This window comes from Salmo salar, chromosome ssa18 (assembly GCF_905237065.1).
Source record: "Salmo salar chromosome ssa18, Ssal_v3.1, whole genome shotgun sequence".
In the NCBI taxonomy this organism is placed as follows: domain Eukaryota; kingdom Metazoa; phylum Chordata; class Actinopteri; order Salmoniformes; family Salmonidae; genus Salmo; species Salmo salar.
Genome location: NC_059459.1, coordinates 68,229,060 through 68,252,938, shown reverse-complemented (window position 1 = coordinate 68,252,938; position 23,879 = coordinate 68,229,060). Strand labels below are relative to the sequence as shown.

The 23,879-nt window shown below is 44.3% G+C and overlaps 2 protein-coding genes across 2 annotated transcripts in view; one reads left to right on the top strand and one right to left on the bottom strand.

Moving 5' to 3' along the window:
* LOC106577821 (cytosolic phospholipase A2 gamma) overlaps positions 1-11,707 on the top strand; it is a 36,123-nt gene extending 24,416 nt beyond the window's left edge. The window contains exon 16 of the mRNA XM_045701420.1: positions 10,980-11,707. Coding sequence (XP_045557376.1) covers positions 10,980-11,182 — 203 coding nt within the window. The 3' untranslated portion in view covers positions 11,183-11,707. The remainder of the gene's footprint in view (positions 1-10,979) is intronic.
* A 4,747-nt stretch (positions 11,708-16,454) lies between these two features.
* Positions 16,455-21,222, bottom strand: LOC123728665 (negative elongation factor A-like). The gene is made up of 4 exons (XM_045700595.1): positions 21,193-21,222; positions 18,055-18,369; positions 17,682-17,781; positions 16,455-16,698 (listed from the first exon to the last, which is right to left on the bottom strand). The coding sequence occupies exons 1-4, from the start codon at positions 21,220-21,222 to the stop codon at positions 16,514-16,516; spliced, it is 630 nt and encodes a 209-aa protein (XP_045556551.1). The 3' UTR covers positions 16,455-16,513.
* Between the last annotated feature and the right edge of the window lie 2,657 nt (positions 21,223-23,879).

Here is a 23,879-nt window from a genome sequence, read left to right as displayed (position 1 = left end):
CGTTAGAGCAAAGATCCAAAATTTTCAATAAACAGAGCCAAGAAGCCCAAGGAATGGTCAGAGAGGGTACTTCCTGTACAGAATCTTCTCAGGTTTTTGCCTGCCATATGAGTTCTGTTATACTCACAGACACCATTCAAACAGTTTTACAAACTTTAGGGTGTTTTCTATCCAAAGCCAATAATTATATGCATATTCTAGTTTCTGGGCAGTAGTAATAACCAGATTAAATCGGGTACGTTTTTTATCCGGCCGTGTAAATACCGCCCCCTAGCCCTAAAAGGTTAACTTCTCTGGGCTACGTGGGACGCTACTGTCCCACTCACGGTTCACACTATTCAACAGCCAGTGAAATATCAGGGCGGCAAATTCAAAACAAAAAAATCTCATAGTTCAAATTTCTCAAATATACAACTACACTGCTCAAAAAAATAAAGGGAACACTTAAACAACACAATGTAACTCCAAGTCAATCACACTTCTGTGAAATCAAACTGTCCACTTAGGAAGCAACACTGATTGACAATAAATTTCACATGCTGTTGTGCAAATGGAATAGACAACAGGTGGAAATTATAGGCAATTAGCAAGACACCCCCAATAAAGGAGTGGTTCTGCAGGTGGGGACCACAGACCACTTCTCAGTTCCTATGCTTCCTGGCTGATGTTTTGGTCATTTTTGAATGCTGGCGGTGCTTTCACTTTAGTGGTAGCATGAGACGGAGTCTACAACCCACACAAGTGGCTCAGGTAGTGCAGCTCATCCAGGATGGCACATCAATGCGAGCTGTGGCAAGAAGGTTTGCTGTGTCTGTCAGCGTAGTGTCCAGAGCATGGAGGCGCTACCAGGAGACAGGCCAGTACATCAGGAGACGTGGAGGAGGCCGTAGGAGGGCAACAACCCAGCAGCAGGACCGCTACCTCCGCCTTTGTGCAAGGAGGAGCAGGAGAAGCACTGCCAGAGCCCTGCAAAATGACCTCCAGCAGGCCACAAATGTGCATGCGTCTGCTCAAACGGTCAGAAACAGACTCCATGAGGGTGGTATGAGGGCCCGACGTCCACAGGTGGGGGTTGTGCTTACAGCCCAACACCGTGCAGGACGTTTTGCATTTGCCAGAGAACACCAAGATTGGCAAATTCGCCACTGGCGCCCTGTGCTCTTCACAGATGAAAGCAGGTTCACACTGAGCACGTGACAGAGTCTGGAGATGCCGTGGAGAACGTTCTGCTGCCTGCAACATCCTCCAGCATCACCGGTTTGGCGGTGGGTCAGCCATGGTGTGGGGTGGCATTTCTTTGGGGGGCCGCACAGCCCTCCATGTGCTCGCCAGAGGTAGCCTGACTGCCATTAGGTACCGAGATGAGATCCTCAGACCCCTTGTGAGACCATATGCTGGTGCGGTTGGCCCAGGATTCCTCCTAATGCAAGACAATGCTAGACCTCATGTGGCTGGAGTGTGTCAGCAGTTCCTGCAAGAGGAAGGCATTGATGCTATGGACTGGCCCGCCCATTCCCCAGACCTGAATCCAATTGAGCACATCTGGGACATCATGTCTCGCTCCATCCACCAACGCCACGTTGCACCACAGACTGTCCAGGAGTTGGCGGATGCTTTAGTCCAGGTCTGGGAGGAGATCCCTCAGGAGACCATCCGCCACCTCATCAGGAGCATGCCCAGGCGTTGTAGGGAGGTCATACAGGCACGTGGAGGCCACACACACTACTGAGCCTCATTTTGACTTGTTTTAAGGACATTACATCAAAGTTGGATCAGCCTGTGGTGTGATTTTCCACTTTAATTTTGAGTGTGACTCCAAATCCAGACCTCCATGGGTTGATAAATTGGATTTCCATTGATTATTTTTGTGTGATTTTGTTGTCAGCACATTCAACTATGTAAAGAAAAAAGTATTTAATAAGATTATTTCTTTCATTCAGATCTAGGATGTGTTGTTTAAGTGTTCCCTTTATTTTTTTGAGCAGTATATTTTACACCATTTTAAAGATACACTTCTCCTTAATCCAACCACATTGTCCGATTTCAAAAAGGCTTTACGGCAAAAGCATAACATTAGATTATGTTAGGACTGCGCCAACACAAGAAAAACCACACAGCCATTTTCAGGAGAGGCGTCACAAAAACCAGAAACACAGATAAAATTAAGCACTAACCTTTGACGATCTTCATCAGATGACACTCATAGGACTTCATGTTACACAATACATGTACGTTTTGATCGATATCCATTTTACATTGGCGCGTGATGTTCAGAAAGTATTTTGCTTCCAAAACTTCCGGTGAATGAGCACAACAATTTACAAAAATACTCATCATAAACGTTGATAAAATATTAAACTGTTATTCAAAGAATTATAGATCAACATCTCCTTAATGCAACCGCTGTGACAGATTTCAAAAAAGCTTCACGGGGAAAGCACACCTTTGCAATAATATGAGTACGGCGCTCAGAAAAAAACATCAGGCAATACAGATACCCGCCATTTTGGAGTCATCTAAAATCATAAATAGCATTATAAATATTCACTTACCTTTGATGATCTTCATCAGAATGCACTCTCAGGAATCCCAGGTCCACAATAAATGTTGTTTTGTTCGATAAAGTCCATCATTTATGTCCAAATACCTCCTTGTTGTTAGCACGTTCAGTAAGCTACTCCAAATGTAGGAAGCACGCTGAAAATTTCACGACGAAAAGTCAAAAAGGTTTTATTTACGTTCGTAGGAACATGTCAAACGATGTATAGCATCAATCTTTAGGGCCTTTTTAACATAAATCTTCCATAATATTCCAACCGGACGATTCCAATGTCTTCAAAAACGTTATGGAACACAGCTACCTCTCACATGAATGCGCGCCACTGAACTCATATCCTTTTCTGACTCACCAACTTCCAGGTCCTCTTGTTCGCTCTCTGTTCACTGCAAAAGCCTGAAACAAGGTTCTAAAGACTGTTGACATCTAGTGGAAGCCTTAGGAAGTGCAAAATGAACCCCTTTCCGTCACTGTGTGTTAGATAGGCAATGACTTGAAGACTACAAGCCTCAGATTTCCCACTTCCTGGTTGGATTTTTCTCAGGTTTTTGCCTGCCATATGAGTTCTGTTATACTCACAGACATCATTCAAACAGTTTTAGAAACTTCAGTATTTTCTATCCAAATCTACTAATGATATGCATATCCTACCTTCTGGGCCGGAGTAGCAGGCAGTTTAATTTGGGCACGTCATTCATCCTGAATTTCCAAATACTCAAAACATACTCACCTGCCAAAACCGCAGCTTCAGAGAATCTTCACTTTCATTTGTTAATGTATGCGGCTAGACAATCAGGGATTGTGTCCTTAAATTGCTCTAGCATAAATCAGATCACACAGCCCCTGGAAACACCAGCGATTAAACGGTGAAGATACCTCTCGTGCAAACTCAACATGAGTCTGTTTATCAGCCTTTTTTAAAGTTCTAAATCGTTGGCGGTAAGCCTCAGGAATCAATTCGTAAATCTGTAACACAGCCATTTTAACCTCTATGGGCTAGGTGGGACGCTTGCGTCCCACCTACGTAACAGCCACTGGCAGCCTGTGGCGCGATTTTCAAAACCGTAAAAATCCTATTACTTCAATTTCTCAAACATATGACTATTTTACAGCTATTTAAAGACAAGACTCTCGTTAATCTAACCACACTGTCCGATTTCAAAAAGGCTTTACAATGAAAGCAAAACATTAGATTATGTCAGCAGAGTACCAAGCCAGAAATAATCAGACACCCATTTTTCAAGACAGCATATAATGTCACCAAAACCCAGAAGACAGCTAAAAGCAGCACTCACCTTTGATGATCTTCATCAGATGACAACCCTAGGACATTATGTTATACAATACATGCATGTTTTGTTCAATCAAGTTCATATTTATATCAAAAACCAGCTTTTTACATTAGCATGTGACGTTCAGAACTAGCATACCCCCCGCAAACTTCCGGGGAATTCGCTAACATTTTACTAAATTACTCACGATAAACGTTCACAAAAAGCATAACAATTATTTTAAGAATTATAGATACAGACCTCCTCTATGCACTCGATATGTCCGATTTTAAAATAGCTTTTGGTGAAAGCACATTTTGCAATATTCTAAGTACATAGCCCAGGCATCACGGGCTCGCTATTTAGACACCCGGCAAGTTTAGCACTCACCATAATCATATTTACTATTATAAAAGTTTGATTACCTTTTGTTGTCTTCGTCAGAATGCACACCCAGGACTGCTACTTCAATAACAAATGTTGGTTTGGTCCAAAATAATCCATCGTTATATCCGAATAGCGGCGTTTTGTTCGTGCGTTCCAGACACTATCCGAAACAGTAAAGAAGTGTCGCGCGCATGGCGCAATTCGTGACAATAAAATTCTAAATATTCCATTACCGTACTTCGAAGCATGTCAACCGCTGTTTAAAATCAATTTTTACGCCATTTTTCTCGTAGAAAAGCGATAATATTCCGACAGGGAATCTCCTTTTCGGCAAACAGAGGAAAAAATCCCAAAGGCGGGGGCGGTCGGGTCACGCACATAAGCCCAGTGTCCCTTGATCGGCCACTTGAGAAAGGCGATAATGTGTTTCAGCCTGGGGCTGGAATGTCAACATTCTGTTTTTTCCCGGGCTCTGAGCGCCTATGGACGACGTGGGAAGTGTCACGTTAGAGCAGAGATCCTTAGTAAATGATAGAGATGGAAAAGAAGTTCAAGAAATGGTCAGACAGGCCACTTCCTGTAAAGGAATCTCTCAGGTTTTGACCTGCCATTTGAGTTCTGTTATACTCACAGACACCATTCAAACAGTTTTAGAAAATGTAGGGTGTTTTCTATCCATATGTAATAAGTATATGCATATTCTAGTTACTGGGTAGGAGTGGTAACCAGATTAAATCGGGTATGTTTTTTATCCAGCCGTGTCAATACTGCCCCCTAGCCCTAACAGGTTAACCTGACACTGTCGACTACACCAAGAGCTGAATATGCTTCCTGCGCTTTACCAGTCAACACACACTGCAACATTAAACTGTGATCAGAATCAGGCCAGCTCCTAGCGTCAGCAACACCCTCAAACAACGAAAAAAAAAGTCTCTGGGTCCTTCTCATTAAATTTTAAATTTTGGCAACAGCCGTACGTTTTCAACAGTATCAAATGTGTCCGTGGCACGACCGAGCGAGGAACAACCGCTAGGTAAATCAGGGTCACTTTCACAAAGCAAACTCTCCCCCGGAATCTTTCCTTCCCTAACTAATTCTAGCCGCTCTTGTTGCAGCTTGATTTTAGCACACGCCAAATCCGGTTTAAATTCCAATTCCTTTTCATACTTAACACGATCATGCTCCAGTTTAGCTTGTTCTTGCTCTAGCTGTAACAGAAGCAGTTCTTTCTGCTGTTCAAAAGGAAGACTACTAGGGCTAACAGACGGAGAGGCCATTGTAACAAAACAGGGAGACTGCTGGGGCGGTGGCGAATCCTTGTCAGAGGCTGCCACAGTGGTAATGTTGATTATACCACTTTGCATCAGATTGGCCTTCAATATCAACCTAACAGAATTTGACGTTTATCACTTATTTCAACCTGGTAGTGATTAGTGATCTTCAACAGCTGTTCTTTAGTACATAATTCTAACAGTTCCTCTGATGGAACGCGAATGAACTCATCTACATTAGACGCCATAGTCACAAGTAACTACTAAAAATAATCTTGCTCTACCCCTCTGCTGAGCACACCAGACCACAACAAGAGAAACGCAAATCACACTGGGTACCACAGGATAGAGATGAGATGCATAAGGAGCTTCCCCAAATCCTACAATAACTCAACCCTAGTCTTCATGCGGATTTGCGGTGTGTAATTACGCACTGTAGCCCGCTGGCATGGGGGGAAAAAACTGCACGGATGTGCCCCCGGGACAACTGCTCCGTCCACAGACACCACACAAAAAAAAAACATGCCCAACGTATTTCAAAGTGGAACATGTCACTAAGCCTAACAGGGAAAAAGATAGTCTATAGCTCCAGGTAGCAGGTGGCACTACCCTACCTAAATCTCTCATTGGAGGTACACAGCAGGTTGAACTCTGCTCCTCAAACCAATGTCCCAACAGCGAGAGGAGCAAGAATTCCCAGCCTGGGCAGGGGCCTGGAAACGAACCAATGTTACTCTCTCCAACGCAGCACATAACCAATTATCCACTGCAGCGGCAAGTTTAACAAAGGCAACCAACACTGGTCCTACCAAACAGCGCAACTCAAAACAGCTGTACCAAAAGATGCAAACAAAGCACCTACAGAGTTTATCAAACACTAACTCCACATTTTCTCCCAAACAAAATACACTTACCAGTTAGCTTAACGACACTAGAATTAGGCCTATTGGCATACTTTTCCATTCAACGCACCATTTGATGACATCACCGGACAACCAAAATCACTGATCCGTCTAAGGCACTATACCGAACACTTATAAGACAATGCAATGAATACCAACCAAAACGCATCCCAATTAGCATTAATCCCTTATAATGCAACAAAATACTATACGCAAAAATGTCTAGGAACCAACCTTATAATCCTGGATGAGCCCCCACTTGTCACGAACCGGCTCGTAGCCCGTAACAAAAAGGGAGACAACGCAGAGATCATAGAATAACAAAATATATTTATTAACTGAGGTAAACTATATACAATTAACCATGGGGTGTGTGTGTTGCCTTATGTAAGGGAGTAGTTGCGTACATAGATGGTGATAATGAGGGCCGTTGAAAGGTGCCAAAACAAATAACCCACAAAATGCCACAACCAAAAATAACAGTGTGTCTGCATGGAGTGAGTCTCCTCAATGAACAGGGGAAAGGTGAATTTATCCTCGGGACACACCCAAGCCCAGGTGTGTCCCATTTCCCTGACAACCATCCCGGCTCCACCCACCGACATCCTATTAAGGAAAACAAGAGCAAAGAAAAAGAATTCGGCAGACAGAGTGGGAGGTTGTCACACTCGGACCCGCGGACCATATAGACCCTGTTATGGGTCTGGATCCGGACCGCATTTGAGTATGGATGCTATAGTGCTACCGCCAACGCTTAGATTTACCATGGCACTAGGTTTGTTAAAAATAGAGCCCAGAGAATTAGAATACAGATACTTACAAAACTTGTTTTACTCAGTCAGGCTTTGATCCCAGGTATCATAAACACACATAAGACATGGACAAATGTGTAGAAATTAGCTTTAAAACTTCAAAATGTTCTCTCCGCCAACAACAGGTGTGTAAACAGTTTGGGGTCGATTGGGTTGCGAGGTGGGGGTTTGTTACTGTGCAGATAATTGATGATATCATCCAGTTATCACCTACAGCAAGGTCAAACAAGTTAATGTTTTCGACAATTTACTAAACTACTTATTTAGAACCATATAGTTACAGCAAGTCATCACAAAGACAACAGGAGGAGGGTCTATTTTTCTCCACTTCCTGTCTGACTGACGTGCCCAAAGTAAACTGCATGTTACTCAGGCCCAGAAGCCAGGATATGCATATAATTGGTACCATTGGATAGAAAACACTTTGAAGTTTGTAGAAATGCTAAAATATTGTATGAGACTATAACACAATTGATATGGTAGGAGAAAATCCAGAGAAAAACCAACCGTAAAATTATTTTTTTGAGAGCCCATGCTCTTCCAATGGAACGTATAAGGTCATATCCAAATCCAGCTCCCAGTTTGCAATTCCTATGGCTTCCACTAGATGTCAACAGTCTTTGTTCAAGGTTTCAGGCTTGTTTCTACCCAAACAAGGAAGAATTGAGTTTTAGTACTGGGAGTCAGAGTTGGAAGAGGACGCGCACCTGCAATTTTGCTTTCCTATTGAACATACTTATTTCCGTATGAAATATTATAGTTTAATTATATTTTAGGGCACCTGAGGATTAAATAGAAACATATTCTGACTTGTTTTGAAGTTTAGCGGAAGCTTTTTGGATTCCTTTGTCTGCAGGTTGAAAGAGTGGATTACTCAAATCGATGGCACCAACTAAACTGACTTTTTGATATAAAGAAGGAACTTATCTAACAAAACGACCATGCATGTTGTAGCTGGGACCCTTTGGATTGCAAATCAGAGGAAGATTTTCAAAATAAGTTAATATTTATTCGCTATTTGTGATTTTATGAAGCCTGTGCTGGTTGAAAAATATTTTGATGTGGGGCGCCGTTCTCAAACAATCGCATGGCATGCTTTCGCTGTAAAGCCTATTGTAAATCGGACAATGCAGTTAGATGAACAAGACTTTAAGCTTTTAACCGATATAAGACACTTGTCTTTACCCAAATGTTTAATTTACATCATTTTAATGATTATTTATTTGAATTGCGCACCCTCCAATTTCACCGGAAGTTGTCGACAGGTGTCCCCCTACTTGTAGACTAGTTCAACGCCAATTCCATCCTCCTCTCTTTCATTTTGGCAAAACGGTCTATGGCTCTGACATACAGTACACTTTTATTTTTTGTTGTCATAGGCTAGCAAGTATTTTAACTAAGTAGCTTAACTTCATCACATGGGCAACAATGAACCAGCTAAGTTTGCTAGCTAGTTAATGTGAGCTACATATAGGCTACTACATGGGCAACACATACTGAGACAGTGGGGCAGTGTTTCCCCTGCTTGGATGATTTCGCCAGTGAGACTCAGCCACTTGCAAATTGACTTAAACATTATGAAAACACAGAGAGAGGACATAAATTATTTCATAATTGAAAATGTTTTATTGGTCAAATATTTGGGGAAGCCTAGCTTCCCTTGGCATCCATGACTACAAGCCACTGCTAGGAAATTGTATGACCGGACCTTCTCAAATAGTACTTGAGTACCCCTGCGTTTTAGGTTTGGGGTTGTTTAAGAAATATTTTAGCTATTTTCACAACCAAAAAGTATCAGTGCACTGCTGGCGCAAAAGGACTGGGTTTTGATGAATAAACAAGTTGTGGGTATGACGAGGCTTGGCCTCTCACTGGCCAATCAGAACGTGCTCCACGGCAAAATGTGGTTTCTTCCATTTGTGTATTTAAGGTATTTTATGTATTGCCCTGAAGTCAATTCCAATATTAGTCCGTTATAGTATGTTAAATGGCTTACATAAACAAAATATAACCTATCTTTGCTAAATAAATTAACTTGAACCCATTTGCTGTCCACATTGTTCAAAGTAATTACATGGTTGGCTTCAATAGCATTCACACTGATATAGGGGCTAGGCCTACTGTAAATTGCATTATGGCTGAGCATGGACATGCCAAACATTGTCAATAAGCAAAATGTAATTAATTATTGATAAGGCCTAAAAAGAGAACGAATAATTCTAAACAAAACAACAACTAATTTTAAATAGGCTATGTCACACTTAGAGGTACCATCATTTCTCCCAGTGGGCATATAATATTAAAACAATGCAGCACATCCAAACTTTTCACAGTAGCAGGACAAATATCCAATAAAAAGGGAGAATGTCCACTCACCATTATACTGCTCCCAAATAGGCCTACTGTATGTTTTATGAACATAATCGGAACCATTTCACAGATCAGATCGCATTCACACATCTCCAGAAGATGTATTGCATGCGCGGCACAGACGTTGTAACCCTAAATCCAGGAAGGTGAATCATTCTAATAAGATTGTTTTTCGTTTAATTGTATTACAACCAATCTTTTTTTAAATGCATGTAAAATGTAATCGGCAGGATAAAAAGACACTCATTGCTGTTGAACCATCATTCGTTATAGGGAGGGCTTGGGTTTTGAAAATATGAAACGGAAAACATGCAGGTGTTACAGGTTACAGATAACTTCTAAATATGAGGTTTACCAGTGTTCACCGAGGTTCTCATCTCTCGTTTCATGATGGGAATGGACACGTAGGTTTTTGCGCACGTCCAAAACAGGACCTCATGGCTAAAATAAATGTGGGCCTGCCTACAATTCATAGATACAAAGTGTCACGTTGCGTCAATTCGAATCTGGTATTAGGATATAAACAAACCATGCAACTTAGTTTTGCAATGATTATTTAATTCATAAATAGAATGATAGTACAAATGGAAAATGTGATGTTCGTATACGGTCTCGCTGTGACACCACGCAGGGCAGACAGAGAAGAGAGCGTCACATCCTATTGTTCTCCCTTATATACTCTGACAGATATAGTTCCCGCTCAATGCTGGCCTGTCAGAGTGAGGAGGAGCGTGGTTTAAACTTGCTCCTCCTAACGTCGGCGTGTAGGCTGGTCCCAGCGTCGTGACGCACTTCCTGTTGCCGGTTGTAGTTCTTCTTGTCTTCAACAGTTGATTTACTCGTAGTTTATGTACTTAGCATAGCTTCCCCAGTATATTATATAAGTTATGCATACAAATAGCCAGTTCAACCCTAACAAAAGGGAATGTCAGTTCACTGTTTTATTCCTATGAAACTTCATATTTTAATAACGTTTTGGTGATTTTAAGATTTATTTCCAAGCTGTCTCAGGAGTCAAACCCTTTATCGACATTATTGACTACTTTGCGATTGCTCTTGTTCCATGCGCATATGGGAAGTGTGTCACCCCAAACAACAGCTTTTGGTTGGTCTTAAATATCCCAATCAGCGGTTGCTGAAATTAGCACTTTGGATCATGTTTTTAAGGACACACCTCAAATATTTCCACTCCTCCCATCTGAGCGCAAGCGAGTTGATATAAGACAGGTAAATTGCCTAACCCGGCGTTAGGACTGGAAAATGCCAGTGGGTCCGTTTTTACATGACGAAATGGCAAACGTACGTGTATTTGACACTAGTGTCGCCTTAATCCCCCAGCTGTAAATAGAACCCTCTGTGTTCAATATGTTCAAAGTTGTGTTATATAAGGTTCTCTGTTCTCTTCCTAGGCGAGGAGGAGATTAAGAAGGAGAGGGAGAAGTACACAACGTTGCACCAGCACTACGATGAGCCTGAGTTCGAACACCTCCTGAAGAAGGCCAAGGACAACATGAGGAACAACAGATACAGGATCCTGGTACAGATCATTATGGCTATCCAACGCAGAAAGAATCGCAAGTCAGTGGTTCGATGGCCTGTATCTGTGGTGTAAAGTACTACAGTATTTTTTGGAGTATCTTCACTTTACTATTTATGACAACTTGTGCTTCACTACATTCCTAAAGAAAAGTATATATTTCTTTACACCATACTCTCCCTGACACACAAAAGTAGCCTACTTGTTACATTTTGAACGCTTAGCAGGACAGAAAATGTATAATTCACGCGTTTATCAAGAGAACATCCCTACCTGTTAGTCCCTACTGCCTCTGATCTGGTGGACTGATTAGAAGCACGTGCTGCTCATCTGTGTTCCCACCAAATGCTGATTTAAAATGATGTGTACCTACACACTGGAGAAAGCTGAACCGTCTGTGTATACCATCCCTAATGCATTAAAAACCTTGATTTTATTTTTGAGTGCAGACACATCACACCCTTCGTCTGAATTTGCGGTTTTTACGCACAAACCAAGCTTCTGGGAATGCTTGATTGTCCCCTTGATTAGAACTCACTAAACACAAATGCTTATTTTGATGTTGGAGTGTGCCCCTGGCTGTCTTTGAAAAATAAAATGGTGCCGTCTGGATTTGTAATTGAAGTAATGTGAAATTATTTATACTTTACTCAAGTATTTTACTGGGTGATTTAAACTTGAGTCATTTTCTAAACTCAGCAAAAAAATAAACGTCCTCACTGTCAACTGCATTTATTTTCAGCAAATATATATTTATATGAACGTAACAAGATTCAACAACAGACATAAACTGAACAAGTTCCACAGACATGTGACTAACAGAAATGTAATGTGTCCCTGAACAAAGGGGGGGGGAATCAAAATCAAAAGTCTGGTGTGGCTGCCAGCTGCATTAAGTACTGCAGTGCATCTCATGGACTGCACCAGATTTGCCAGTTCTTGCTGTGAGATGTTACCCCACTCTTCCACCAAGGCACCTGCAAGTTCCTGGACATTTCTGGGGGGAATGGCCCTAGCCCTCACCCTATGATCCAACAGGTCCCAGACGTGCTCAATGGGGTTGAGATCTGGGCTCTTCGCTGGCCATGGCAGAACACTGACATTCCTCTCTTCGCACAGCTTTGAGATTGCCTGCAATGACAAGCTCAGTCCGATGATGCTGTGACACACCGCCCTAGACCATGACGGACCCTCCACCACGATCCTGCTCCAGAGTACAGGCCTCGATGTAACGCTCATTCCTTCGACGATAAACGCAATTCCGACCATCACCCCTGGTGAGACAAAACCGCGACTCATCAGTGAAGAGCAGTTTTTGCCGGTCCAGCGCCGGTGGGTTTGTGCCCATAGGCGACGTTGTTGCCGGTGTTGTCGTCTGGTGAGGACCTGCCTTTCAACAGGCCTGCAAGCCCTCAGTCCAGCCTCTCAGCCTATTGCGGAGAGGCTGAGCACTGATGGAGGGATTGTGCGTTCCTGGTGGAACTCGGGCAGTTGTTGTTGCTATCCTGTACCTATTAATTTCCTGTTACACTTTACATTAGAATTATCACTGAGCCCACCGTTATGTCTATTTAGGTGGAATCTACATTTATATAGCTATATTCATAAAAAATAAAATTGTGCAGAGAAGGTTTTTCCATGTTACAATCATTTCAGCACCATTACAATATTGAAATAAGCATGCATGGACATACTTATCTTCGATTGTATATAATTTCACTGCCATCAGGAAAGCACAAAAGGGTGTTTCAGAACTATGTTGAAACTGGTGGTCAAGCTTCATGCCCGTGGTCTGGTTTTGTATCCCAGCAGGTAAGATTTATTTGAAAAAAAAAGTTTTTGGGGGGTGAAATGCTAATTTCTAGTGACTTGTTTTGAGTAAAGGATACAGACAAATCTTAGCCTTGTAATTTGCTTACATTTTAAGGCAGGCCTTGCAGAGGAGCACTTACTCTGGTACAGTCCAATCAGTCTTAGGGACATTCATATGAGTGGCGGCTCGTGATTGACTGAGGCGGACGGCCTGCTGAAATGTTTGGACAGAAATGCATTTCATTACCTTAGCCTATAGTTTAATTAAACCAGTGAAAATCAACAGTTCGCCAAGAAAATAGGGTTTTTCAACAGGTCCAGTGCTGCGAGATCCATAAATTCAACTAAATGCCCCAAATCATGTGTTAATTAAAAAGCCTGACTGGATTGACATAACAGAATACCACCAGTCCTGATAGAAATCAGAAATGACTGCAGATCAAAAACACAGTTCCAGCATAACTGAAATTGCAGAGAAAAGCTTAATTGTCAACTATATTGCCTTGCAAAAATAAAAACCTTATCCTCTCCTCCATTAGTGAATAAGAATACAATTTTGGGACATACAAATGGTAAACATTCAGGGCCATACACCAAAGCAAAGCGCCAGTCTGAGTCTACTGAAGGATTGGGCCTCATCAAGTAGCAAGCAATGAACATTCAAGCTGTGTTGGCTAATCTGGAAATTAATTCCACCAACCTTTCATCTTGTAGCCTAAACCTCTGTCATGAGCATGACAGTCAATCCGAAGGTCAGGTGCCACACAAAGTCAGTGCTGTATTGATTATGGGTTACTTTATTCCTGATTTCAGATTGTAATGACATATACAGTATACTCACAGCCGCTCATCCCACCACGAGATGCTGCCTGTTGGCGCCAAAATCCCATTCGTTTTCACATCTGTTGACCATGATTACTGCCTGCTGTTGGAATGGAGTTAGATCAGAGCGGTTAGGGCGTTCAAAGCTCCACGACCCAAGAGGTGCAATAGACTTGAAGCAGCAGTGCATTTCTTCTCAGAACCGCTAGCTGTCAATGTAATCTAATGTAGCGGTCCTGGATGCTAAAACATGCCCCCCTCAGAGCAATGAAGCCAACTGAAATAGTTTGGAACATATACTGCTCAAAAAAAGAAAGGGAACACTTAAACAACACAATGTAACTCCAAGTCAATCACACTTCTGTGAAATCAAACTGTCCACTTAGGAAGCAAAACTGATTGACAATACATTTCACATGCTGTTGTGCAAATGGAATAGACAACAGGTGGAAATTATAGGCAATTAGCAAGACACCCCCAATAAAGGAGTGGTTCGGCAGGTGGGGACCACAGACCACTTCTCAGTTTCTATGCTTCCTGGCTGATGTTTTGGTCACTTTTGAATGCTGGCGGTGCTTTCACTCTAGTGGTAGCATGAGACGGAGTCTACAACCCACACAAGTGGCTCAGGTAGTGCAGCTCATCCAGGATGGCACATCAATGCGAGCTGTGGCAAGAAAGTTTGCTGTGTCTGTCAACATAGTGTCCAGAGCATGGAGGCGCTACCAGGAGACAGGCCAGTACATCAGGAGACGTGGAGGAGGCCGTAGGAGGGCAACAACCCAGCAGCATGACCGCTACCTCCGCCTTTGTGCAAGGAGGAGCACTGCCAGAGCCCTGCAAAATGACCTCCAGCAGGCCACAAATGTGCATGTGTCTGCTCAAACGGTCAGAAACAGACTCCATGAGGGTGGTATGAGGGCCCGACGTCCACAGGTGGGGGTTGTGCTTACAGCCCAACACCGTGCAGGACGTTTTGCATTTGCCAGAGAACACCAAGATTGGCAAATTCGCCACTGGCGCCCTGTGCTCTTCACAGATGAAAGCAGGTTCACACTGAGCACATGTGACAGACATGACAGAGTCTGGAGACGCCGTGGAGAACGTTCTGCTGCCTGCAACATCCTCCAGCATGACCGGTTTGGCGGTGGGTCAGTCATGGTGTGGTGGCATTTCTTTGGGGGGCCGCACAGCCCTCCATGTGCTCGCCAGAGGTAGCCTGACTGCCATTAGGTACCGAGATGAGATCCTCAGACCCCTTGTGAGACCATATGCTGGTGCGGTTGGCCCAGGATTCCTCCTAATGCAAGACAATGCTAGAGCTCATGTGGCTGGAGTGTGTCAGCAGTTCCTGCAAGAGGAAGGCATTGACGCTATGGACTGGCCCGCCCGTTCCCCACACCTGAATCCAATTGAGCACATCTGGGACATCATGTCTCGCTCCATCCACCAACGCCACGTTGCACCACAGACTGTCCAGGAGTTGGCGGATGCTTTAGTCCAGGTCTGGGAGGAGATTCCTCAGGAGACCATCCGCCACCTCATCAGGAGCATGCCCAGGCGTTGTAGGGAGGTCATACAGGCACGTGGAGGCCACACACACTACTGAGCCTCATTTTGACTTGTTTTAAGGACATTACATCAACGTTGGATCAGCCTGTAGTGTGGTTTTCCACTTTAATTTTTGAGTGTGACTCCAAATCCAGACCTCCATGGGTTGATAAATTGGATTTCCATTGATTATTTTTGTGTGATTTTGTTGTCAGCACATTGAACTATGTAAAGAAAAAAGTATTTAATAAGATTATTTCATTCATTCAGATCTAGGATGTGTTATTTTAGTGTTCCCTTTATTTTTTTGAGCAGTGTATTTAAACCGTAAAATGTAAAGGCTACAGCACTTATGAGTGTTTTAAACATACTTTATTTTGGACTATAGGGTGCCGCCCCAACACGCTAATGGACAAGCCGCCACTGAATACCAGTGAGACTGCATTGTCTTACGACAGGTGTCGTCATGCTAGTGCAACCCCCGTTGCCTGAACTTCCTGTCTTGAAGAGTAATCCGACAGATCAGTGTGGACGAAGCTGTCAACAGTGCGTCTTTACCATAGACCACCTTTACCCTAATCATCATGATCTTAGAGAGAGATGTTCTGAAGGACTTATGTTAAACACTCTGGAATCTGAACATGTTTTCACTTTATTTTCTTCCCTTCTTGGTAAGCTGCAAACGTCCCATTATTTACCTTCTCACAATGAAAAACACAGACAGTTGTAATAACGACTTTCTCTTGACATAGTGTGGCATGCTTGTACCTTTAATAGTAAAGCAAGTGTTAAGTTGTCTTATCAAAATAAGGTATAACTTTGTACCCCTCCCCTTACCAAACATTCAGGAATCTGAGGGGACATATAAACAAAAACAGAAAAACAAACCAATGGGGGGAAAAAAGTTTTGAGTATCCCCCCTGCCTGGCAATGCAGGAACTTTCAAAGAGGGAGCCATACCCCCTTAACCTGTACCCTCCTATCCCTCCCACTTAACCCTCCCTAGCCCCTCACACACTGAATTTGGCCCATGTGTGTATGCACAAGTGTGTGTGTGACAAGTCCCTGTCCACCAGAGGAGGATTTGGTCTGTGTGTTGATGCTTGCGCATGCAAATGTATGTATGTATGTATGTATGTATGTATGTATGTATGTATGTATGTATGTATGTATGTATGTATGTATGTATGTATAGTCCCGACAGGCAGGCCAGCAGCCTCCTCAGGAGGCGTTGGTGATTGGTTTGTACTTCTTGAGGCGGGTCCACTGTCCTGTGGAGTAGTTCATCTCAAACACTGTGTCCACCAGCATGGTGGTGCTGCCCGTGCCATCCGCCTTGGGAAGGATCTCTGTGTGTTCACTCAGCTTTATCTGGATAATGTCCCCCTGCTCCGGACATGGGTTCTCTGGAGGAGATAGATCAGTTAGATGTTCTAGAGTGTTAGGGTAGAAGGGTTCTCTGGAGGAGGGGATAGATCAGTTAGACGTTCTAGAGTGTTAGGGTAGAAGGGTTCTCTGGAGGAGGAGGAGGGGATAGATCAGTCAGACGTTCTAGAGTGTTAGGGTAGAAGGGTTCTCTGGAGGAGGAGGAGGAGGGGATAGATCAGTTAGATGTTCTAGAGTGTTATGGTAGAAGGGTTCTCTGGAGGAGGAGGAGGGGATAGATCAGTTAGATGTTCTAGAGTGTTAGGGTAGAAGGGTTCTCTGGAGGAGGAGGAGGGGATAGATCAGTTAGACGTTCTAGAGTGTTAGGGTAGAAGGGTTCTCTGGAGGAGGAGGAGGAGGGGATAGATCAGTTAGACGTTCTAGAGTGTTAGGGTAGAAGGGTTCTCTGGAGGAGGAGGGGATAGATCAGTTAGACGTTCTAGAGTGTTAGGGTAGAAGGGTTCTCTGGAGGAGGAGGAGGGGATAGATCAGTTAGATGTTCTAGAGTGTTATGGTAGAAGGGTTCTCTGGAGGAGAAGGAAGGGATAGATCAGTTAGATGTTCTAGAGTGTTAGGGTAGAAGGGTTCTCTGGAGGAGGGGATAGATCAGTTAGATGTTCTAGAGTGTTAGGGTAGAAGGGTTCTCTGGAGGAGGAGGGGATAGATCAGTTAGAGATGTTGTGTGGTGATATGGTAGAAGTCAGACATTTTCAACTAGCAGTGAGGGTAAGAGTGCTAGGTGTGTTTGTGTACACATGTACATGTGAGTAAATAGCCAGTTAGGCTTAGATTTGACCCCCACCAGAGGGCTTGCACATATCCACATTACAAAAACATTACTAGTATGTTAAACTCACAGTATACGACTAGGTGGACATACTCCAGGGAATATTTCTAATCCATTGCAAAAAGCTATTACTTTTTACTAAAATGAGGGAGTATTTTGCAGAAAGCAGTACAGTACCTCTGGATCCAGCCATGAAGCCAAGGATGAGCGCTTTCTCTGGTCTGGTAACCTTGTTGGCCGTCTTGAACATTTCCTGAGCAGCATACATCTGGTCTCTCTGAGGTTACACACAGCGGCACAGAGGTTACACACAGCGGCACAGAGGTTACACACCACTAAGGTAGGTAAAACAACCACACATCAGCCATTGCAAGTAAACCACCATTCCACATACCGTACTACAATCTCTACAGTCAATGTTTGTATGTAAGCATAGCAGTCTCACATAGTAAGTAGTACAGATTAGAACGCTCGCCCAATATAATGGTTATTCTAAGTAGAATACTAGTGTGGATATTGGAAGTCCCAATGATGCCTTGAGCCAACTCACTGTGAGCGAGAGGTTCTTCTTGGGCTGGGGCTGCTGGGGCGTGGGCGTCGGGGACTGGGGGGGCTGTGTGGTGGGGGTCTCGGGCTGCGTGGCGGTGGCGGCAGCCGGGGGTCCGTTGCTGCTGGCGGGGGTGCTGGCTGGCGTGCTGGGCGAGGCGGGGGCGGTGGGGCTGGTGGCAGTGTTGCTGGCGTTGTACATGGGCGTCCTCTGTTTGAACTGGCCCGGGAGGGTGCTGGTGGCACGGCCGGGCGTGGCTGGCCCCCCTTGGCTGGCGACCCGACTGCAGGGCGTCACGTCCCAAACCACCTGCGTTCGCTAGAATGAAGTACCAGTTATCGACATGAGACTATCGCTATATCACTCTGCCAGTCTGAGAAGATTGGATAGGAGTAACTACAGAAAACTTGTCTGGAGTGCAAGGAGTGGAATGTTAGCACAAACCGACTGATACCCAGGCTAGCCAAATGGAGGGTTACCCTGAGATCTGAGTAACAGCTCTGTAGGTGTCTCACCTGGCTGTGTCTCTGAACTGGGAAGGATTGCTGCTTATTCCCGGTATTTTGCAAACCTATTTAGGACAGGATGGGACAACCAATAATAATTATTATTATTATTATTTAGATGGGGGTACTCAGAGGAAGTGGGAGGTAGGAGGGGCCGGAGAGGAGGGGGGGTACTAAGAGGAAGGGGGGACGTAAGAGGGGAGATACTAAGAGAAAGGGGGGAGATAGGAAGGGACAGGTAGGAAGGAAGAGGTACGGGGAAGCTGAAGCCCTCGCCACCATCTGTCAGAACAGAGAGTGTGCCAACAGACAGGACGGGACAACCAGGCACGCCAGCCCAGGCCGTGTGTGATGTGATGTGTGTAAGATACACACCACTTTAGTGTTGCTGTAACTACAGATCAAACATTTTATTAATAGATTAGTAATAGTTCAAATGTGAATAGAATATTAGATATTAATAGATTATACATATTCAAGATGATTCTGCTAAAGATGCACTCTCAAACCATTGTATAATTTCAGCTAGTAGTTTTGAAAGTGGTGCTCATGAGCCAAAAGTGGTCCCCGTTTTTTGTATACTAAGCCATTAAATTGTGTACTATGTCATCCAGTTTGTATGATATGTTACGTCCTGCAAATTATTATTATCATAATCGTTATATATTTTTGCATGATATGTTACGAATACAATTTGTTGTGCTTTAAGATCCTGGAGTGCATCTTTATTAGCGATTAATGTCATGCATCCCAAATCGCACCCTATTCCTTATATAGTGCACTACTTTTGACCAGGGCCCACAGGGTTCCATTTGAGACACAGCCTTGGTCTCTGGTAAAAGCTCAGAGGGATCCCACAGTATTAATTCCTAAGCTGCTGGTTTCATGGTTCAAGAAGCGCCATCCCGTTTATTTGACTTCATTCCGATTCAATTTATTCGATTTAGAGAAGCTAAATACCACTTAGCTGTAATTATCTCTGTACGGGGGTCACTAACTTCAGATAGGATGAAAGAAAGAGGCAACTGACATTTTCAAACTCTTCTTTACCCAGTGTGTAATACCTACGTTTCAAGCAGACCACCATAGACCATGTGGACAAGAACGCCAAGGTAACCTGTCTAAATAACTATCGCATGACTACATGTAGCACCCACATCTGTAGCCATGAAATGCTTTGAAAGGCTGGTCATGGCTCACATCAACCCACTCCAATTCGCATACCGCCCCAACAGATCCAAAGATGATGCAATGTATATTGCACTCCACACTGCTCTCTCCCACCTGGACAAGAGGAACACCTAAGTGAGAATGCTGTTCATTGACTACAGCTCAGCGTTCAACACCATTGTGCCCTCCAAGCTCATCACTAAGCTCAGGACTCTGGGACTGAACTCCCTCTGCAACTGGATCCTGGACTTCCTGAGGCACCACGTCCAGGTGGTGAGGGTAGGCATCTGCCACACTGACCCACAACACGGAGGCCCCTCAGGGGTGCGTGCTTAGTCCCCTCCTCTACTCCCTGTTCACCCACGACTGTGTGGCCGCGCACGACTCCAACACCATCCTTAAGTTTGCTGGCGACACGACGATGAGACAGCCTATAAGGAGGATGTCTGTGACCTGGTAGTGTGGTACCAGGACATCAACCCCCAACGTCATCAAGACAGAAGAGCTGATCGTGGACTACAGGAAATGAAGGGCTCGAGCACGCCCCCCCCTCCACATCGACGGGGCTGTAGTGGAGCGGGTTGAGTTCCTCAGTGTCCACATCACTAAGAAACTATCGTGGTCCACACACCAACACAGTCATGAAGAAGGCTTAACAATGCCTCTTCCCCCTCAGGAGGCTGAAAAGATTTGGCACAGGCCCCTCAGATCCTCAAAAACATTTACAACTGCACCATTGAGAGCATCTTGACTGGCGGCATCACCGCTTGGTATGGCAACTGTTTGGCATCTGACCGCAAGGCGCTACAGAGGGTAGTGCGTACAGCCCATCTTTGCCATCCAGGAACTCCAAACCAGGAAATGTCAGATGTAGGGCCTAAAAATGGTCAAAGACACCAGCTACCCAAGTCATAGACTGTTCTCTCTGCTATCGCACAGCAAGCGGTACTAACATGACCCTGAACAGCTTCTACTCCCAAGCCATAAGATCGCAAAATAATTAGTCAGGTTAGCTATTGGTTAACTATTTAACTATTTGCATTGACCCTTTTTTGCACTAACTCTTTTGACTCGTCACATACAGTACGTTGCTGCTACTGTTTATTATCTATCCTGTTGCCTAGTCACTTTATCCCTACCTATATGTACATGTCTACCTCAACGACCTTGTACCTCTGCACATTGACTCGGACTGGTCTCCTGTGCATTCAGCCACATTCTCGTTACGCATTGTGTATTTATTCCTCATGTTATTATTTTTCTATGTTCTCTTTTTTCCTCTCTCTGCATTGTTGGGAAGGGCCCGTAAGCATATCACTCTTAGTCTACACATGTTGTTTACAAAGCATGTGACGAATACAATTTGATTTGATAGGCTAGGATCAGAGAAAGGAGGAGAGAAGACAGAGAGACAAGACAGAGGGGGGGGGTGTTGGAGGAGAAGAGAGAGTACCCATTGGCTCACCTGTGTGAGACAGGTGGTGGAGTCTAGCATTCTAGCTGGCAGGGGGTTGGAAAAACTGAAGCGAGAGCCTCAACTTCTCCCTCCTCCCTATTCTCCTCCTCCTCCCTATTCTCCTCCTTCTCCCCCCTCCCTATTCTCCTCCTTCTCCCCCCTCCCTATTCTCCTCCTCCTCCCTATTCTCCTCCTTCTCCCCCCTCCCTATTCTCCTCCTTCTCCCCCCTCCCTATTCTCCTCCTCCTCCCTATTCTCCTCCTCCTCCCTATTCTCCTCCTCCTCCTTTGAGAAACATTGGCTCTGAGAAGAAGGGATCAGCTGGTTAAGAGTCAGACATGGAGAACTAGGAGCTAGCTTGACTAGAGAGGGGGGTCATAGGACCCTGGTAGATGGGGATGGGAGTAGACAGTAGGGTGTGAGGGTATCATAGCCCGGGTTTGAAGGAAGTGGAGAGGACTCTACCAGGGCAGTAAGGAGGAATCGAAGGAGGAGAGAGCTATTACAAAAGCTTTAAACACTATTTCATTTGGAAAGATTTTTTCCTCAGGATTTTAATGTGACAGATTTTTTTATTCTAACTGGTATAGGAAAAGAATATGCTTCCTGCCGTGGGCGTGCATTGGTAGGAGAATATGGTGTGATGTTATGATATGACCCACCCTCCCTCCATAACCCTTTTTATTGTGCTTAACAAGATTATTGCCTATCCATTCAGATGAAACCTATGAAGGTAATTCAGTTGATAGGCATTTAGTCTAGACAGTGCACAACCTTGCTGTGTGTGTGTATGTGTGTGTGTGTGTGTGTGTGTGTGTGTGTGTGTGTGTGTAAGATTAAACAAAAGCTCATTAACAGCTTGTGTCCGCTTTAGTGTGTGTTCACACTTGATACAGATCATCCCTTTGTTAGGGTTAAGCGTGCCTGCGTGTGTGTGTGTGTGTGTGTGTGTGTGTGTGTGTGTGTGTGTGTGTGTGTGTGTGTGTGTGTGTGTGTACATGCACAACTCGGGTCCTCTCACTGCTACAGTTGGAGGTTTCGTAAAAAATCCCTTCCCCTCCTCTTCTGTAAATCACTAACCAAAACCCTCTGTTAACGTCTAAGATGTTGTGAGGCAGAGGAAGATGTGCTTTTTTCTGTGTCTCACCCACTCACTCATAAAGATCAGACCACATGATTGGTTACCCAAGATCGGATCATATGATTGGTCACCTGGGAGTAAAGTGTTTTAGAAACAATAATGTTTTTAACATCTCATTTTGCCTCTTGTTGGGTCCATTGCTCTTTACCAGTATCGATTAAAAACCATTTTTTTGAGAAGCGCTTTTGCAGTTCACATATTTTTGGGGTGTGTCATTGAACAATGAATAAGCCACTTACTGAAATTTGCTATGAAGTTAGTAGAGATTAAACTCAGTGACATCTAGTTAGATTGATACCCCTCTCGAATGGACAATCAAGAATGTACTAGAACTGGAATTAAACTTTTTCTCTCTCTCTTTCTTTATCTCTTTCTTTCTCTTTCTTTCTCTTTCTATCCATCTATCTGTCTTTCTCCTTCTTTCTTTCTTTCTTTCTTTCTTTCTCTCTCTCTTTATCTTTCTTTCTCTTTCTATCTATCTTTCTTTCTTTCTTACTCTCTCTCTCCAGGTGATGTCTAACCCAGCTCTCCACAGCTACTGTGACTTCCTCAACAATAAAGAGAGGGAGCGGAAGGATGGAAGGAACGTTTATCTACTGTGTGTATAGCGAGCTTCCTCAGCTGACGAGCTAGAGAGAGTTCCCAAGGGAGACCCTACGTGGAGCAAACCTTCCCCCATATCCCGATCAAATGCTTCCATTTTCTACCTTGCCATCTTTCTCTCTCTCTTTGTCTGACACACTCTGCCTCTGTCTGACACACTCTGCCTCTGTCTGACACACTCTGCCTCTGTCTGACACACTCTGCCTCTGTCTGACACACTCTGCCTCTGTCTGACACACTCTGCCTCTGTCTGACACACTCTGCCTAAGTCTGACACACTCTGCCTCTGTCTGACTCTGCCTGCATCTGTCTGACTGACTCTGTCTGACTGCCTCTGTCTGACTGCCTCTGTCACTGCCTCTGTCACTGCCTCTGTCACTGCCTCTGTCACTGCCTCTGTCACTGCCTCTGTCACTGCCTCTGTCACTGCCTCTCTGACTGCCTCTGTCACTGTCTCTCTGACTGCCTCTGTCACTGTCTCTCTGACTGCCTCTGTCACTGTCTCTCTGACTGCCTCTGTCACTGTCTCTCTGACTGTCTCTCTGACTGCCTCTGTCACTGTCTCTCTGACTGCTTCTGTCTCTGTCTCTGTATCTCTCTCAGCAAAGCTATAATAAGCAGCAGGTACAGTGAGTGATAGTAGTGAAGTATCTGCACCCACTAACCCCCCAGAACAGAATGAGATCACTGTCATTAGCAGGGAAGTGAATAGTGGCTAACAGACAAGTAGACGGCGTCCCAAATGGCACTCTATTCCCTACATAGTAGCCAGTAAGGCTCTGGTCAAAAGTAGTGCACTATATAGGGACTAGTGTGTCATTTGGGATGTGTAAGTAGACTGCTCTGTCTAGGCAGGACCCGGTATGGGACAGGCTCTGACCCAGACTGAGATATGAGGACAACAACCCATTAGGTCGCTCTTATCACTGCCCTGGGGCCCAGGAATCAGGTG

What these genes read in the sequence shown, in the direction of transcription:
- LOC123728665 (XM_045700595.1), bottom strand. Translation starts at nt 21,222, where the DNA reads ATGCTAGACTCCACCACCTGTCTCACACAG. An exon ending in CCACCACCTGTCTCACACAG is followed by an intron (nt 18,370 to 21,192) that starts GTGAGCCAATGG and finishes ACTTCATTCTAG; the next exon opens with CGAACGCAGGTGGTTTGGGA. An exon ending in AGAAGAACCTCTCGCTCACA is followed by an intron (nt 17,782 to 18,054) that starts GTGAGTTGGCTC and finishes GTGTAACCTCAG; the next exon opens with AGAGACCAGATGTATGCTGC.